Below are 17,693 nucleotides of genomic sequence, written 5' to 3' on the forward strand. Positions count from 1 at the left end.
GGATGAAAAAAAAACCAAATGAATGTGTAGTTAAGTTAAATACTGCAACAGTTAAGATGAAAGTATTGTATGATTTATTTTACTAGTAGCTTAATTTTTGGTTTATGTAGTGTACAATTTTCGTAAATATTTATTTATATAAATAAACAAGATTTATTCTCAATGAAAAAGAGTGAGTGGTATAACAATATAACAATTTTACATACATATTTGCCCCACATCCATTCTCAGATCAAGTTTTAACTTGATCATTTATTGTACTGAGGGTAAGTTGTAAGTGCAAAGGTTCATCATCTTAAAAAAAGGCCTTTTTGTTGTTTTAGAAAGTTAATATTATTCACAAAAGTTAGTCACATTTTAAGAAGTAAAACTAAGAGGAAAAGTATTTTAATTGTACTGTTTATTTCTCTGTCAAACTGAAGTTCTTAAAATTCCAGCATTAATACAATTATTCAGCTGCTTCAGCACTCAGAGATTTGAGAAAAGCTTCTTTTTTCTGTGCAACACGTGCCTTGCACTGTGCATTGGACAATTTCACACGGTTCCACCTAAAGAAAAATTTTAAAATTTCATAAATTTTAATTGGGATTAACTATAATCTTTATATAGCATTAAGAAAAAAAAATAAATAACTGTTGTTTATAGGTAGATAATCAAAATTTCTTTTTGACTTGTACAACCACTCTGAGTGCAAGAATAAAATGGGTTGGATCAATTACTACAAATGACCTTTCAAAGGACAAACATATGAGCACGACTAACTAAATTTTAGAAATATTTCACTGGGAAAATATGGAAGTTCATTTATTTTAATGCTCAAAATAAAATATCAAATTGAAACAATAAAAACACAAAATAATAAAAGTATTTTACCTCTTCTTTGTCACCTCCTTCTTAGCTGCAGGTTTAGCTTCTGGATCAGCTCGAATGGCAGCATGTGCTTTTTTGTACATCTCCTCAACCTGAAAGAACATAAGTAAATTATTAATTACAGCTTTTTCCACAACTATAAAATAAATGATTTATCATAATGGTATTAAATAATAAATAAATCATTTAATATTAAGAATAATAATTTAACTCATTAGCTACTAATGCGCCCTTCCACCCTCAGTACTAATGCGCCCAAATGCGCCCGCCACAGAACACATACAGCGTGACTTGCGTAGCTCTCGTTTTCCTGCGCGACACGTGGTGTTATTTTGAGCTGGCTGGGTTTTTTAAAAAGTAGAAATATAGATCGTTTCGTTAAAAAAACCCGGATGTTTTTACGTCTTTCGCTTCAGTTTCTATGGGCCTTCGAAGTTTGTTGATTTTTTTTTTCAATTTTTCTTAGCTGCACAGGCCATTTTCTCAATGACCTTTCAATTTTTAGACCCGTTATCGCAAATAATACACTAAATACAGCTAATAATGAACTTGATATTGATCAGGACATTGATCATTAGAATTTAGCGCTACATTTAGACTTAGATCTAGTCCGATTCAGAGAGAGAGTGAAGTAAATATTAGATCGATCATCTAGCCTAGATCTAGACTATTCTGGATCTAGCGTCAATGAATCTTCAACATCTTTGACTGATATTTTGAACAGTTTTTATTTACCACATGAAAACTTTAGATCTTAGTTGGGGGCGTACACAACATTGGTTTGGACAGTGGTTTGATTACTTTTACTTTGTTATGCTAGAAGTCATGAAATTTGAGACACATGCAGAACCACATCAGCATGATGCCATGTTCAGGCAACTAAGGGCCTCACGCGTACCCAGTGAAAGTCAGTAAATACTCAAGACGTATACAGATTTTATAAATAAGCATAATGTTTATTGTATAGGCCTACTAAATTCCAACTTAAAAACATTACTGGTCTTTGGGTAAAATTAAAATATTACCAAAAATTACAGATCTGATGGGGGGAGGGGGTCCACCAGTCTTAAAAAAATCAGGCACTCGAACAAATTTTCGTCTTTACCTGTTGTTTTTATTGTTTTAACCCACGAAGCGTCTTAAGAAACTTTTCTGTGGCGTTCGGGGAGTTTTAGCATTTTTAATGCATGTTAGAAAATGGTCTTAAAATGCCATAAAGTGAAGGTTGATATCCATGTTTTATATATATTCTGAAAGGTAATTGGACAGCGAACACTATAGATCATATATTGAACACCTGAATTTGATCAGTTGACCTTGACCTTGACCCTGACCTAATTAGTATGATTGATTTTTTTTATCAACAAAAAAGCTTGTTTACTGACCTCTGTGAGAAACATTTTTAGAGCTATAACAAAAGTTTTGATGTAATTGGATAGCCCATTCATTTTCCTTTATAAATAGATATAATTTTGTTAAAAATGGACCATTAGATTTGAAAAAAAAAATAATTTTTTTAGTGACTTGGTTACCCTTTTAATACAAGTAACAGTGAAGGAAAAAAAAATAGATAAAAATCGTTTTTTTTTTGTTCAGTTAAGTTAAAAGCATTTAAAGATTGAAAAAATAGAATACTTAATGCATAAAGAAGTCAATATTATCATTAATATGCTTCAATCTATCTTAAAATGTCTTAAATTTCACTAAATTTTGACTAGGTCTAGGTGCAGATCCAGTCCGATCTCTAGTCTAGAGTCTAGATATAGACTCTAGACTTTAGATGACTACGGACAGTACGGACATAAATCATCGGCCACTTCATGAATAGATCTAGATCTAATATATAAAATATTCTCATTATTCCTAGATCTAAATCTAATTGTAATATTAAAAAAGAACAACTAAAAGTATTTGAAACTTTATGTTTTGTAACATCTCATGGACCCGGGCTAGCATCGGACATTGCAAGAAAAATTCGCCGGTGAATAATCAACATGTAAACACAAAAACAGATGGGGAAATGGGCTATTTTTGGATCTGACAGGAAGAAGAATGTCTAATAGATCTGAAGTTTAAAAATGGTCACTTTAAAACGTGGATTGGAATAGAAAATCATCAGTCTAAAGTCGGCCGATTATATCGGCCAGGACGCCACAGAAACGAAATGTCGGCCGATATAATCGACCGACGACGCTTCGTGGGTTAATCTTGTAAAACCTATTCAAGTTATACATCATTTTAAAGGTCATCCATTTCTCTTTTTTTAGAAGTATTTTATGTTATTGATAGATATTGTTTTATGTTTTTAAAATATATTTTGTAAAGTCAGTCTATTGATGTTTTGGAGTTACCTCCCTTTGCTTAGTATTTAGAGAGATGCTGCTTAGGTATGGGCTTAGTAGCTGATGAGTTAATCTATAAACTGTCAAAAAAAAAACAAACAACTGGCATAGAACTAAAACTATTATATATATATGAGTGTTTCTCCAGTACTGGTTACAACTAGGTATTGGTTCACTAAAAAGTCCGTATTTCATAAGATTGTTATTCAAATGTGACAATTTGCATTACATTGCATTAAGAAATGGTTAATCTATAAATTTTGATATTTTGAGCTCATAAGGTGCTAGGGAAATATTGAAATTGTAAAAAATGTGTGAAATTACTACCCAAAATGGCAGCTTTTGATGTAACACGGAACACCATGGTATGATTGAATTAATATCGTACTAAAACCAAGGGGCATAAAACTTCCATCTTTGTTGGAATATGTTAACAAGATCCTCATATTTCAATGTCATTATTTAGTTTTTCTCAAGGTTATTAAAATATTGATTAAACACGGTCACAAAAAGGCGTTTGAGGCGCATCGCGATGTGTCCCACTTTATACGGAATTACAATCCTCTATGAATTGTAAACAAGAAATAAATAATATGCTCAACATTGCATTTCTGTTACAACAAGCATTAAAGATTTCTTTTAAAGTATTTTTTTTGTTAAAAGCTTTCTAAACATGCATAACGAGCTTAAAATAGGTCGAGGTGTCCCAGATGAAGCGCCTGTGCTGCGTGTGTTAAGAATGGGATTATTTTTCCCACAACACTACTTTTTATGAATGAGAGTTCTTTTGAGCATCACAGGTATTGTGTAGAACAAAAGAAGTGCCGTTTCCGCTGGAAATACTGGCGTAGTAATTAACAGGAGTACGTAAACAATAGCGTGTCCCACAATAAACCATTGATGCGCCTCAAGCGTCGACACGATCAATCGCCGGCAATCTTGCACAAAAACCTCATTTAATCTGTTTTTTGTGAATCAACAACCCATCAGGTACGTAGATATTTCATTATTCTACTGAAATTTAAGCTTATTACAAATAAGTTTGATTGCAATATCCAAATCGAAGTGCTTTTTTTATTACGAGGTTACTAAATTTAACCATTCAATCATGACGTCACGTGAAGCGTCTTGAACACAATTTAGTCTTAAATCGTAAAGTTAATCAATTTTAAAGCCTGTTACTAAACAAAAAGTTTATATTTCTAAAACAATTATGTTGATGTAATAGTAGACGTGTGTAGCGATTTAAAATAATTAATTTGTTTTTATTTTGAGAAGTAAATTGGATTAGGCGTTGAGGCGCTCCTTGGGACCCCGTGCTGGTGTTTTCCATGCATAAATTATGGCGTCACATGTAGCGTCTAATGCGAGTTCAGGATTTGTTACGTTTTCTGTATTCATGGAAGTTTTAATTAAGATTAAATGATTTTAATATATGTAATAAACTATTTTCATAATTAATCATTTTAAATGAACATTTATTGACATCTTTTATTTTATATTTTTTGTAATTTTACTTTACATCGTTTGGGGCGTTTCAGTGGACACTACTCCGTTTGTTTACAAATGGTGTCCTAGTTTGCGTCTGTTAAGTCCAAATAGATTTTAGTGATAGTTTGTTAAAGATTTTACAGTGTCAGATAATATTAGCTACATCTAAAAGAAATAAAGCGGTACTGTTTAAGAAATATTAAATAATTAAAATTTACTTATTACTGTAAATAAGATTTAGAACTATTAGATCTTTCGTTTGAGGCGCATCTCGGACACTTGTCTTTAAAACTTTAAAGAGCTTAACTCTAGATCTAGAAATCTAGACTGATTAGACCTCTAGACCTAAATCTAGATTTACTCTAGATCTAGATCTAATTATGTAATTCATTATCTAGATTTACTCTAGATCTAGATCTAATTATGTAATTCATTATATTATAGCTAGATTTACTCTTGAGTCTTGATCTAGACCTAGAGTAGAGTAGAATAGTCTAGTCAGTCTAGATCTAATTCACTATCTAGATTTAGATCTAAACTAGATTATTAGATTAGAAATCATTAGATCTTTTATGAATCTAGACTAGTGACTCTAGACTAGATCATTTATGACTAGATTTAGAATCTATTTTTAGATTTAATAATATATTTTTCTTTAAATTGACCAGTATCTAGAAAAATATCTAGAGACTAGATCTATATTATAGACCTATTCTATATTAAAATGTAGATAGTATCTAAAACAAAGTTTGGTTTAACCTGCACTTAATTTCCATTGTATTGTTTATACAGTATATTCAATTATATTATATTCAGTTCTTTCAGTCTACCACTGAATGATTATAACTTAAGTTAATATAATTAACAGTACTAGTCCTATACTATTGATTGAGTCTATCCCTATCAAGCAATTATGGGCATTACTAGACTAGATTTAAATAATGCACCAATATATAATATATTATATGTTTATGAAATTTATTAGTAGGCCTATATTATATATAATAGATCTATTTATTTAGATACTTATACATTTTTTTATAAATTACAGATTTCAGTAATGGAGTATCTGTTAGAGTTTCAAGGCGTCTACAAGCCAAGAAAGACTCTAAATTTACAAGCATCAAAGCCTGAGTCTCTAACACGTGTTGCTGTTTTAGAGCAGAGAGAAAAGGAAAGGTTGAGAAAAGCTGCATACAGGGCCTAGTTAAGCCCACATGAAAAAGCTTGGATAAACAGAAAACGCAAAGAAAGAAAACAGCAAGCTAATAGTCCACTTAATGTCATCTCAGCAGAGGTTGGTGAATCACTAGGTACTGGATTCCAGACTCCAGTGGCAAAAAGAATGGCTGTTTCAAGGGCTTTGATGAAATTGCCTAGGTCACCCAAGAAATATGCTGCAGTTTTTGATGGTCTCACACAAATATGCTCCCCAAGAAAAAGTAAAAGCTGTCCATGACATACGCTTTCTGCGCCTACCTGAGAGAAGAAAGCTCATCCTTCTAAACAACATTAAAGAAAGTATCAAAACCTAACTACACTCCACCAGCAAAAAAAAAAGTCAGATGTCTAGTGCTCATAGACAAGTACTCTGCAGTATCCTTAGTAAGTACAACAAACTCAGAGGTTGTGCTACTCATTTCTAACATTTGGTCAAGAAGTTTTATGTCCAAGTGCAAATCAGAACAAATTGCAAGAAAAAAAATGACGTGATTGCATTGCACAAAATGCCTTGGAAACAATATTCATTTTTTACAGTAGAGGGAACTGATCCCTCTCAATCATCTGTTAGTGCTCAAACAGGAAAACGTTTCATGCAAAAGCTACTTTACATAAGATGCAGTCTTGCTTATGTGAGTTGTGTTTGAAGATTTTTCTTTATATAGAGGGCATTAATAAATTTCTGATCAAAAAAGGACACAGAGAGCTGACATTAATAAATCCAGCTTCATCACTTGACTTAACTCTATGCCCAAGAACTAATGCCAATTGTTTTCATAAGCTGCAGTGCATTGAAAGATCATGTAGCAACTGTGGTGTGGATTTAATTAACAAGTATTGAGCCTTTAAAAAATTGCACAGATGAATTAGCAGAGTGGAGTATAGTATGTGGTCAAAGATGACGGATGAGTATGTTCAGAGTGATGGTACACTGCAAAAGGTATCAAAGTGGCGACCAGTAAATAAAGAAGGATCTTTTAATGACCTAGTGAGAGGTATTACACCTAACACTATTGCTTACAGAAATAGAAGCTGTTTCTGCTATCCATACAGAAATTCATATGGCAGTCAGTGCCTGCATGATGAAATATGTGGCTCTTGGAAGGTGTTCAAACTTCAGAAACAAAATGGTAAGTACTTGTATTTATTTATTTTTAAATAGCACTTTACAATTATCTGAGAAAAAAACATTATTCATTTTAAAATTACGTAATTGATTTCTAAATGAAATTGTTTCTTTTTCTTCAGTAGTGCAATCTCAGTCAAATCTTGAAGACTCTTTGGATGTCAGTCCCATATGCTCAAATTCAAAGGTAAAGAGCTTTTACATATAAACATTTTAAACATTTTCATTGAATCTTATGTTACCTGTATTGTATAAGTTGTTTTTTAATAATATACCTTGCTAAATAATTTTAGACTCATTTTAGAAATTAAGTATTTCAGCCCCATGTTGTTGTTTTTTCAGGCCCAAACAATTTTCTTCACTCATCAAAAGTACATTGTAAATAGCTGTGTGATTGTCAAGTATGGGGAAATATTCTATCCAGGTATAATTTTTTGCACTGTGTACCTTTTAATTTCAATAAACAAGTTCAAAGTATGTTTTAGATTGAAGTATTAACTTTTCAACATTGCTGGTAATTTTTTCTAACAGGAGTTGTGATAGAAGTCCTGGATGATCAGCGCAGAAATAATTTTTTTAAAAGGCACAGAAATTAAAGAAATATAGGACATACAGTTAGTGTATGCAGACAGGATTGTTACTGAAGTGATGTTGATACCAAGGCAATAGTTTGAGAGTGGAATGTTTTGATTTCTGAATTTGTCAAATAAAATTTGTGTACAGTTTTATGTGTTTTCTTTTCTTTCTTTTTTTTTTCAAACCTTTTTCTGTGTGTTAAAACTAACAAAAGATATAAAATATATATTTGTCAATAATTAAAAATAATAATGATCATTCACTTGTGCACAGATAAGACAAAAATATAAACTTATAAACATTATTTTAAAAAATGGTGTCCCATGAAGCACCCGCGACATTTTGTGAAATTAAAGCAGCATTTTTACAAATGGGTACTATATGACTAGAATAGTGAACTTAATAACAAGTCTAATGGATCACTTTAGTGCAAAAATAAAATAATTTCAATATTCTCACAGAATATCTTTTAAAAAAACTTTAACTTGTAGTGTCACAGGTGCTACGGTGTCCCAAATTTTGAATTGAGCTCAAATCCACTTTTTCTATGCAAAAGCATAAATTTCAGTATCTAAAGACTAATATCAATAAAGACAGTTATATTATGCTAAAATACAATGAATTTATCAATTGGTCGTTGTTAAATTATCAAGTGGTGTCCCGGTGATGCACCTGTGACGCAAAAGGGGGTACCCCTTGAATAGACACTGCTGTCAAAATCTACATCTTGCAATTCATTTTCTATTGATAAATTCTTAAAGTGAACTGGTTGAAGAAGTGAATACAGTTGAAATGAAACCAAAAACTTCAACTTTAATTTTTAGCATAATGTGACACTTTTTGGCACCAGTACTGGAGAAACACTCATATATAATATACAAAGATCTCAATGAGTTTTTAGATCCTTTGACCAAACATAATTTGTTTTTGAAAACATTATGTTACATAAATCCAAGCCACACTGAATTTCAGTAACAGCAATATTAACTATTAGATTTTTATAATTAAAAAAAAAATTAAACAATAAGGAAAAAATAATTATCTGCTTTACCTGTGTCCCTATAACTCCATTCTTGATAAACTGTGAAAACTGTCTCTTGTATGCCTCTTCATCATTCTCTTGGAGATAGGCCATATAATTTGAAACATGTTTACCAAAGATGTGATCTCTATGAACCTGAGCATTGTAGTTTTTGCTTTCTTTGTCATAACCAGGGAATCTCCGAGTGCTGAATAATAATAAATAACAATTAATATTTCATAAAAGCGGATAAAAATGTGTCGCAAGATTACAATATACATTTGAAAAATAATTTACCTGTGAGGAATATCAATGCCACCGTCAGCTGCACCTTTCAGGGCTCCAAAAACCCTTGCACCAGTTGTGGTGCGCACAAGACCTACATCAAGGTAAGCACGGAAGGCACCAGGTGAACCTTCAATACTCTCAACATTGTACTCTTCACCATTGGCTTCAACTTGTCCAACATAGGTTTCATCCAACTTAAATTTTTTTAACAGCTGAAAAAACAACAACATTTAAATAGACACTGATAATCAGTACTAAAAATATTGTTAAGACAGAATGTGATTATATAACATAAATTAATCCATTAAAGCCTAAGTAAAACAAAATACACATAATGCTGGAAGTAGTAGAACATTAAAAAAAAATATTACTCTTCTAGCTAGAAGTAATCCTGTGCAGTATGCTGCAGCATAATTTGTCAACCCGACCTTCACACCATATCTAGGTAACTCATGTGCATATGCAGCACATACAATAACATCACCTTCGATACGGGCATAAGCTATCTGGAAAAAAAAAAAGCCAATTAAAAAACAGGTTAGTCCCTATCAAACATGAAACTGATAACAAATTGAGAGGTGTATATAACATGACAATTTATGAGAATAGCACAAGTGAATAACTGTCTTTAATAAAATAAGTTTTATACCTGGCATATGATGTCCTTGTTAGTAAAACGAACAACCATACGATACTTGGGAGTGTTGTATTTATTTTTATCCTGGAAGATGAGGCGTTTTCTGGCATAGTAGTCAGTAACACCCTCTATAAAAATAGAATAAAATTTAGAGCCAAAAGAAACTTTTTATATTGGTATTTAATTCATAAGCACAATTAGAAAAATCAGAAAGAAATCTAAAATAATATAATGTGCCAATGACAGAAAAACTTTATTGGTCTAAAGAAAAAATATAAATGATCTAACCTCTCCTCCTCTTGAATTTAACTTGAAACCTCTTGAAGTAGGCTTTATTCTTGATAACTTTCACAAATCCCTTAAAATAATGTCATTAATAATGTTTTATTTATCAAACCAAATAGTAAAACATGTTCTGTTTCTACAGAATAAGGATTTCATTAGTTGGATTTTCCAGTTAGTCTTTAAGATGTACGCGACTTTTGTTTTCATGACAACTGATTTACACCATGTTTACCAAATGGAAACATACTTTCCAACAGTGAAATCATTTGTAAATCATACTGACTCATTAGCATATTTCACTTCATAATCATAATGAGATAGCTCTGTATTATTTCATGTCACATGGGTTTCATTGTTATTTGAATGTGAAAATGGTCGAGATCTATAAATCATAATCACTTAGCTTAAAGTAGGTTAGAGAAGAACAATTCCATTGTAGTAGTTATTAAAGCTCTTTTCATTATGGAAAATCCTGAGTAGTAGTTTTCCCAAAATCATTCAAACCATGATAATACAGAATCCCGAGCCTGAGCTGAGAAGCGCAAGGTTTGAACTCTTTCTTTCCTAACTGACGATATTGATTTTACCCCGATATGCAGCCTAATCAATAATATTATTTTCTTTCCTAAAAAAGTCAGTTAATTTGTGAGCTATAAATTTACTACTATTACTAGAGATCTACTATTAAATTTCTTTTTTAATAAGTAGATCTAGATCTATCATTTATGGAACTCAATTCCAACTTTGGTATAGGCGATATTATGCAGCCCATGCCTGATTCAGTTCTTTCTGTGATCTTACTGTAGACAATAGGCTCATAACCTTACCCTCAAAAGCTGTACCATTGCAAATTAATATTAAGTTGAAAAAAAAAAAAAATTTAGTTTTCAAGTTCTTTTATCATTGCTGAATGAAAGCGACACCGTATTGTTTATGACATTCTTAAGGGGAAGGTAACTCTCCATCCCAGAAATTAAAAAATAATAAATTAAGAGCAAGTATCACTGAACTATATTATTTTGATGGAATTTAGTACAATCAAAAAGTTAGATTTCTTGTAGATCTAGACCAGATAATTTGTTTATTTCATCAATATTTACATTTGAAACAACTGAAGTTCATAAATATAAATGAAATCAGAATTGTGAGCTAGAAATTTACTACGAATACTAGATCTACTATTAAATTTCTTATTTAATAAGTAGATCTATCGTCTACGCAACTCAATTCCAATTTTGTAACTTTTGACCTTGGGGGTTGTGCCTCGCCGGCTGAGCCAGCGACAAGCTCTCACTTCATTTTCTCCATGTCAACCAATGTTAGGTCAAAATGGCACAAAAAAGATCATAACTTTCTTAATGTTAAACATAGTCATAATTTATACACCATTAGAAAGTTCTTTTAAAGTATTTTATTGATGTACTAACGAAAAATTGTTTTTTCAAAGATAAATTTTATTTTCACCTCCCTATTAGATATGTGAAAATCCATAAGACCGGAAGTTAAAAAATGTCATCAAATTTTGAGATCGTTTTTTTCTTACTTTCTGTACTTAGGCCCTTAAACTTAATTGAAATCGATTATGATTTTAAATCCATTGGAATCTTGGCTAAAGGAGGTGAATACGGATACATTTTATATTGAGGAACACTTTTTTCATGTGGACTTTAAAAAAAAAATGTGTATTTTCTTACTTTTTGTGTACTTGAAAGTATATGTATTTTTCTTTTTACTGATACTCATTTCAGGCTACATTTTAGAACTTGATTTTTTTTTGTGCTAATAGAATATATATCTGGCCATATTACTGCCAAGTTTTATCACGATACCACGTTCACTTTAATTGTTATCGATTATAATGTTGATGCATAAATTTGCACTGCTCCCTATGGGATTTTTAATTTTTTTATGAAAACTAAACTATTTTAAGAACAAAAACTTGCATAGGCTAGTAGATATAGCAATTATGTATAGGTCTAAATAAATTTTAAAGAGTTTTTTGGGTCGCTTCTATTTTTTTTTTTATTTTAAAGCGCATTTGAAAAAAATTGTTTCAGGCGATTTTGATCCCACTTTTTAAATATTTTGTTAATTTCTCCCATCACAACGCCCCCATTTTGTCCACACCCCTCAGACATTTCTTGTAGCTCTAGACCAGATAATTTGTTTATTTTATCAATTTTTACATTCTAAACAAGTGAAGTTCATAATTATAAAGGAAATCAGATTTGTGAGCTAGAAATTTACTTATATTACTAGATCTACTATTAAATTTCTTATTTAATAAGTAGATTTATCCTCTACGAAACTCAATTCCAACTTTTTAACTTTTTGAGCGGGGGAATTGTTTCGCTGGCTTAGCGAGCGAGACGCTCTCTACTTCGTTGTTCCATGTCAACCAATGTTAGGTCAAAACGCCACCAAAAAAAATCATAACTTTCTAACTGTTTAACTTACATTCATAATTTATACACCATTGGAAAGTTCTTTCAAAGTATTTTAATAATGTACTAACGAAAAATTGTTTTTTCAAAGACAATTTTTTTATTTCACATCCCTATACTATATTAGCTAGGCGAAAAAACGCGGAAGTGTGAAAGTAAAAAATGACCGATAAACTTGAGATTGCGTTTTTGACTTTTTTCCACATAAACCACACTTGCAAATTTAGTACACTTTTGAATGAAATAAGAGAAGTTTTAAACCTGTGTTATCGATTACTTTAGACCATGGCCTATATAAAGCTTAATTACAGCTTTTTTTAAAAGTTATTTGTCATGTTTACATTTATTATAAAAAATACTCATTTTTTTGTTTTTAGCAATACAGGGTCCAGGAAAATGATCAATGATTCATTTTTTTTCCCACGGTAGATATCATGCCTGGCTATAATTCTGCCAAGTTTTATCTCGATATCTCCGTGGCATCGCTCAAAAACTTGAAAATACGGTTTACCATTGGGGGCTATGGGATTTTCAGAATTTACTGAATTTTGATAAGAAAATTTCGTCATCAATGTAAAACCACTGGAGGCCATGTAAGGCCTAATATTCTGGGTATATTCAAATAGATTTTATGTATTAATCGTCGTCGCATGAATTATAAAGCGCATTTGAAAAATAATTGTTTCAGACGATTTTGATCCCACTTTTAAAATATTTTGTTATTTTCTGCCATCAGAACGCCGCCATTTTGTCCCCACCTCTCTGACAATTCTTGTAGATCTAGACCCGATAATTTGTTTATTTCATCAATATTTACATTTTAAACAAGTAAAGTTCATAAATATAAATGAAATCAGATTTGTGAGCTAAAATTCACTATGAATACTAAATCTACTATTAAATTTCTTATTTAATAAGTAGATTTATCCTCTACGAAACTCAATTCCAACTTTTTAACTTTTTGAGCGGGAGGTGTGTCTCGCTGGCTTAGCGAGAGAGACGCTATCATGATGACTCATCTTACTTGTTCCATGTCAACAATGTTAGTAGGCCGTTCAGTCCGCCTGAAAAATCGTCCGTATTTTTTTTGTCCCACTTCGCCGCGAAACGAGGTTAGGGTATCCCATTTTCTTTTTAAAAGCCTCTTGTAAATATAAGTCGTATATAGTCATGTGATACACCGTTGTACGCAGAAATGGATGACGTTTCCATTACTGTTTGAAATATTAAGATAGCTTAAGTGTGTACGAAACTGTTGCAGGTTGAAGTTTTCTCTTTGTAATATCTTCGTATTCTGTTGACCCTTAAGAAAATTTCAAACATCGTTTTAAAGCTCATCACTTGCCGATTCTATGTGTGTAATTAGTTTTTTTGTAAGTATTGACAATTCCAGCGGCTTTTGATTGAAAGTAATTTTTTATTTTGGTCCAATCAAATCACTCGCGCAGCCCTCTTTTTTTTTCCCTACGCGTCATTCGCGATGTCAAAAGTAGGTCACCTTGTGCTTACCGGATGTATAAATGGGTCAAATGAATGAATGCCATGTCAATGAACGTATTTTCTCACTTAAAATATTTCATAATGTTAATTAAAAGTTAAATAACATTAAAAAATCACAGGAATATTAATTTTAATGTATCTTAAAATATATATTTAAAAGCTAAATAATAATTAGATCTATATAGATTAAAAAAATAATTCAAAGTGACAATGTAAGACAAGACAACCAAAAGTGGGACAAACAAATAAGTAAAATACAAAGGCAAAGAAGAGGTCAAAATAATTAACTAAAAAATTTATAACTTTTGAACTAATAATCCGATTTTCAAAATTCTTTTTGTGTCATTTATATCTCAAAATTATCCATCTAGCTATAGTGGTTTCATTGCATATAAGTAAATAACTATTTTATCACTGAACTCCCTAATGTTAGGCCAAAACGACACAAAAAAAATCATAACTTTCTAACTATTAGACATACAGTCATAATTTAAACACCATTGGAAAGTTCATTATAAGTATTTTAATGATGTCAATTTGATGTACTAACGAAAAATTATTTTTTCAAAGATCAATTTTTTATTTCACCTCCCTACCTATATTCTATATTCATGATATTGAAATATTGAATCATATTTATTGACAATCACATTTTTTAAATTAATTATTATTAATATGATCAATTCAGACAATAATGATTATTATCAATGGAAATGGCATAATAGTTCTACTTGTGTTTTAGATACCACTTGACTTCGTAACAAGTTACATTTAATTTATATTAATGACCAAAGTATCATAAGGGACAAAACAAATAGATCTTAATCACCTATGGTGCAGTTTGTTCTATCATTTACAATCTAGGTTAAATTCAAATCATCAGTATCTAAAAGTGGGTGATTATAATATGCATTTTTAGATGATTTATTAATAAGCAAAATATTTACTTACCATGTTTAGGTAAATTAGTTATAGAAGTTTATGAAACTTCTAATTTTCACGATAGCATCGGTCTCGGGGTATAACAGGAAAAGGAAGTTCATAGGTACTCGACTTAAAATGTGGATTGTTTGGGTTTCGCCGGTAACGAAATAATTTTTTTTTAAACCAGATTTATTATTTTGTTTAGAACCCCCCCCCCCCCACACACACACACACACATTTTTTTTTAAACATAGGGACAAAAAAATATGATCGTTTTCAGAATATCAAACGATGTCAGCATTATAAGATACTTTGCCTTTAGTTAGTTTTTCCTTATGGACCCTTATTGGTCATGGGCTCGCGATCATTGAACCCCTATGGCATAGGCTATGCGCCATAGTTGCTTATCCGCTGCCTTTTATGTGAAAGGGCTGATGTGACATATTTGAGGCAAACATTGTCGACACGAATTTTTTTCCCATTGAAAAGCATAGGTGAAAAAACAACAACTTTGAAATAATTTTGTATAGCGTATTTTTTTTTTTTTTATGGTACAGCATGCTTAGTGCGCAAATTTCTGTTTGGTGGGAGGGGTCTCTCGGAGAAGGTTTTTTAGTTGCCTTTAGGCGCTATAGGCAAGCACAGCCCAGCTTTAGTAGGTATTCGAGCACAAGCCCCCTTGAATATTCTTTTTACCAATTAAATGCCGGTAGGGCCTCCTATTTGTAGACCGGCATCGTCATTACAAAATTAAATGAACATTATTCTATTAACTATGAATTATGTTCCCAATTGTGATATGGTCTTGGAAGTTTCTTATTACCTATCAAAGGGCGGTAGTAGGTCCTACTGCAGAACTGCCTATCATACACTCTTAAAGGGGCAACAATGAATATTGTTTCCCTTTTAAGAAATCTCGATCCTGACAGAGCCAGTGCATTTAAAACTCGATTTAAATAAAGGAAGGCCTAATAGAAATGCAAGACATTCGCCAATGGGAATATCAATTTCAGGCTTTTTAAAGATCGACAAAGCTGTATCTTTAGCAGTGTTAAAAAGCTGAACACATCTGATCTACACTATAAGCGAAGGTTTCGCCACCGCTAGACGTGTCAGAGTTACGAGGACCAAAAAAAAAATGAAAGCATATCCTCGTTGTTATTGATGCACGTTGAAAGTTCGGAGATATAGCCGATATAGGCGAAGTCGATATAACACAAACATGTACATGTAGGCCTATGTGAGTATCTAGCTATCTACGTCGTCATCTATCTACTTAGTCATAACCAAGCTACGAAATAAATCCGTGAGCACTGTTTTGGAGCTTCTGATGAGACTGAGTAAATGTGGGCGGATGATTTAGTTCTTTAGGTTGAAGAGATTCTGATGAAATCATTAGATGGTATGTTAACTAATAGGGACGTGTTAATTGGTGAAGAGAGTGAGTGAGGAGTGAGAGAAAAGACGTGTATTTTTAGCAGCTTATCTTGTATAAAGTATCATTTTTAGCGGCCCCCGAAAGGGGAATAGACGCTTTTTTTTTTTTGTATGGTCTTTTAGTCCGTCCCGTTTAGATCTCGTGAACTTGAAAAGATATTGCAAATCCGACATTGTGATATTTAGACCATTCAAAGTTCTGATGCAACGGCTACTCTTTTCTTTTCTGAAAGCGAAAAATTTAATTTAAAAAATCAACTATGCAAGCAGTTTTTTTCATAAAAAATACACCATTTTTTACAACTATTCATATTAAGATCATATTAGGATCTTGAAAATCACATGGAAAGATTAATTATATGATACTAGCCGGACATTACCCGCGTCCTGCGGGCCTTAGTTTGTGTTTACTAATTTAGTGGATTGGATTTAGGTGTATTTTAAACTTAGTTAATGATCCTTTCAAGTTTTTCTCTTTCGCTACGAAAATAAAAGTTGTTTTGCGAAAATGGGTTTACCCGAAGCCGATACATTCATATCTATTAAAAACGAAAGAAGCGATAGATGAATAGGATATAAAGTACAATTAAAACGGGTTTACCCGATTTGTTAAATGAATGGGATTATAAATGGGATTATAAAGTAAGTCAGAACGTCTGAATTTGCAGATATATGGAACGAATTTATGTAAAAATGCTTTTGGAACGAATTTATGTAAAAATGCTTTTGAAACATAAAATTGAAGGTTAATTTTATTACGTAATTAAATCAATAGACTATCTTTTGTATTTTCATGTGTCAAAGTAAAAAACTATCTGCGCAAAGTGTAGTTCTTAAAATTAGATCTAGATCCTTTCGATCTTTTCTCATGTAAATATGGCCTAGATCAGGAGTTCTCAACCTGTGGATCGTGACCCCCTTGGGGGTCGATTGAAGACTTGCCAGGGGTCGCCTAAGACCATTAAAAATAAGGATTGTTATTGTCTATTCTTCTATTGCTGTGTGTGTCTATTGGGGGGGGGGGGGGTCGCGGCAGAGTGGTATATTGTAAAAAGGGGTCGCCGAGCTTAAAAGGTTGAGAACCGCTGGCCTAGATCGTCTTATCTTTCGACTCAGGACCGGACACAACAGAATGCGACCACACATGTACCGGAAGCTCAAAATTGGAACCAGTGAAATCTGCCCACGTGGAGTATCACCAGAGAATGGCGACCACGTCCTCCAAAACTGCTCTCTTTACCAAGAGGCCCGTATAAGACACTGGCCCCAAAACAGCCCAATAGAAAGAAAACTATATGGAGAGCTCCCTGATTTAGAAACCACTGCGCAGATTGAGATCCATTAGCGAACAGGTATTCCTAGCATCTTTACAGCCCTCAGGCAACGCCGCTTGCGCTGGCTTGGACATGTTCGTCGGATGGAGGACAATCGCATCCCGATAGTCATCCTCTACAGACAACTCGCGACTAGCTCAGGAAAAACTGGTCGCCGCCACCTCCATTACATAGATGTAATAAAACACACCTCAAAT

General features: G+C 32.3%; 2 protein-coding genes across 3 annotated transcripts; one reads left to right on the forward strand and one right to left on the reverse strand.

Annotated features, from left to right (window-relative positions):
* Positions 1-383: 383 nt before the first annotated feature.
* On the reverse strand, positions 384-14,882 carry LOC106066763 (60S ribosomal protein L5-like). Its single transcript, XM_013225841.2, has 8 exons — positions 14,753-14,882; positions 9,861-9,930; positions 9,585-9,700; positions 9,307-9,441; positions 8,945-9,147; positions 8,678-8,855; positions 874-962; positions 384-548 (listed from the first exon to the last, which is right to left on the reverse strand). Exons 1-8 carry the CDS (start codon positions 14,753-14,755, stop codon positions 449-451), a joined length of 894 nt encoding a protein of 297 aa, XP_013081295.2. The 5' UTR covers positions 14,756-14,882; the 3' UTR covers positions 384-448.
* On the forward strand, positions 3,352-7,775 carry LOC129928039 (uncharacterized). 2 transcript variants are annotated; one of them, XR_008779629.1, is made up of 5 exons: positions 3,352-4,649; positions 5,755-7,054; positions 7,173-7,237; positions 7,393-7,474; positions 7,582-7,775. XR_008779629.1 is itself a non-coding variant. In XM_056039989.1 (5 exons), exons 2-5 carry the CDS (start codon positions 6,811-6,813, stop codon positions 7,644-7,646), a joined length of 456 nt encoding a protein of 151 aa, XP_055895964.1. In that variant the 5' UTR covers positions 3,358-4,202; positions 5,755-6,810; the 3' UTR covers positions 7,647-7,775. The 2 variants fall into 2 exon arrangements, 1 of the variants encoding a protein (XP_055895964.1); XM_056039989.1 differs by having other exon boundaries at positions 3,358-4,202.
* Positions 14,883-17,693: the final 2,811 nt, after the last annotated feature.

The sequence above is a fragment of the Biomphalaria glabrata genome, chromosome 9 (assembly GCF_947242115.1).
Source record: "Biomphalaria glabrata chromosome 9, xgBioGlab47.1, whole genome shotgun sequence".
In the NCBI taxonomy this organism is placed as follows: Eukaryota; Metazoa; Mollusca; class Gastropoda; family Planorbidae; genus Biomphalaria; species Biomphalaria glabrata.

Coding starts and splice junctions, on each gene's coding strand:
- LOC129928039 (XM_056039989.1), top strand. CDS start 6,811: ATGTGGTCAAAGATGACGGATGAGTATGTTCAGAGTGATGGTACACTG. Junction 7,055..7,172: donor CAAACTTCAGAAACAAAATG/GTAAGTACTTGT, acceptor CTTTTTCTTCAG/TAGTGCAATCTCAGTCAAAT. Junction 7,475..7,581: donor TGGGGAAATATTCTATCCAG/GTATAATTTTTT, acceptor TTTTTCTAACAG/GAGTTGTGATAGAAGTCCTG.
- LOC106066763 (XM_013225841.2), bottom strand. Junction 9,701..9,860: donor TAAATTCAAGAGGAGGAGAG/GTTAGATCATTT, acceptor CTATTTTTATAG/AGGGTGTTACTGACTACTAT. Junction 9,442..9,584: donor ACAAGGACATCATATGCCAG/GTATAAAACTTA, acceptor TTTTTTTTCCAG/ATAGCTTATGCCCGTATCGA.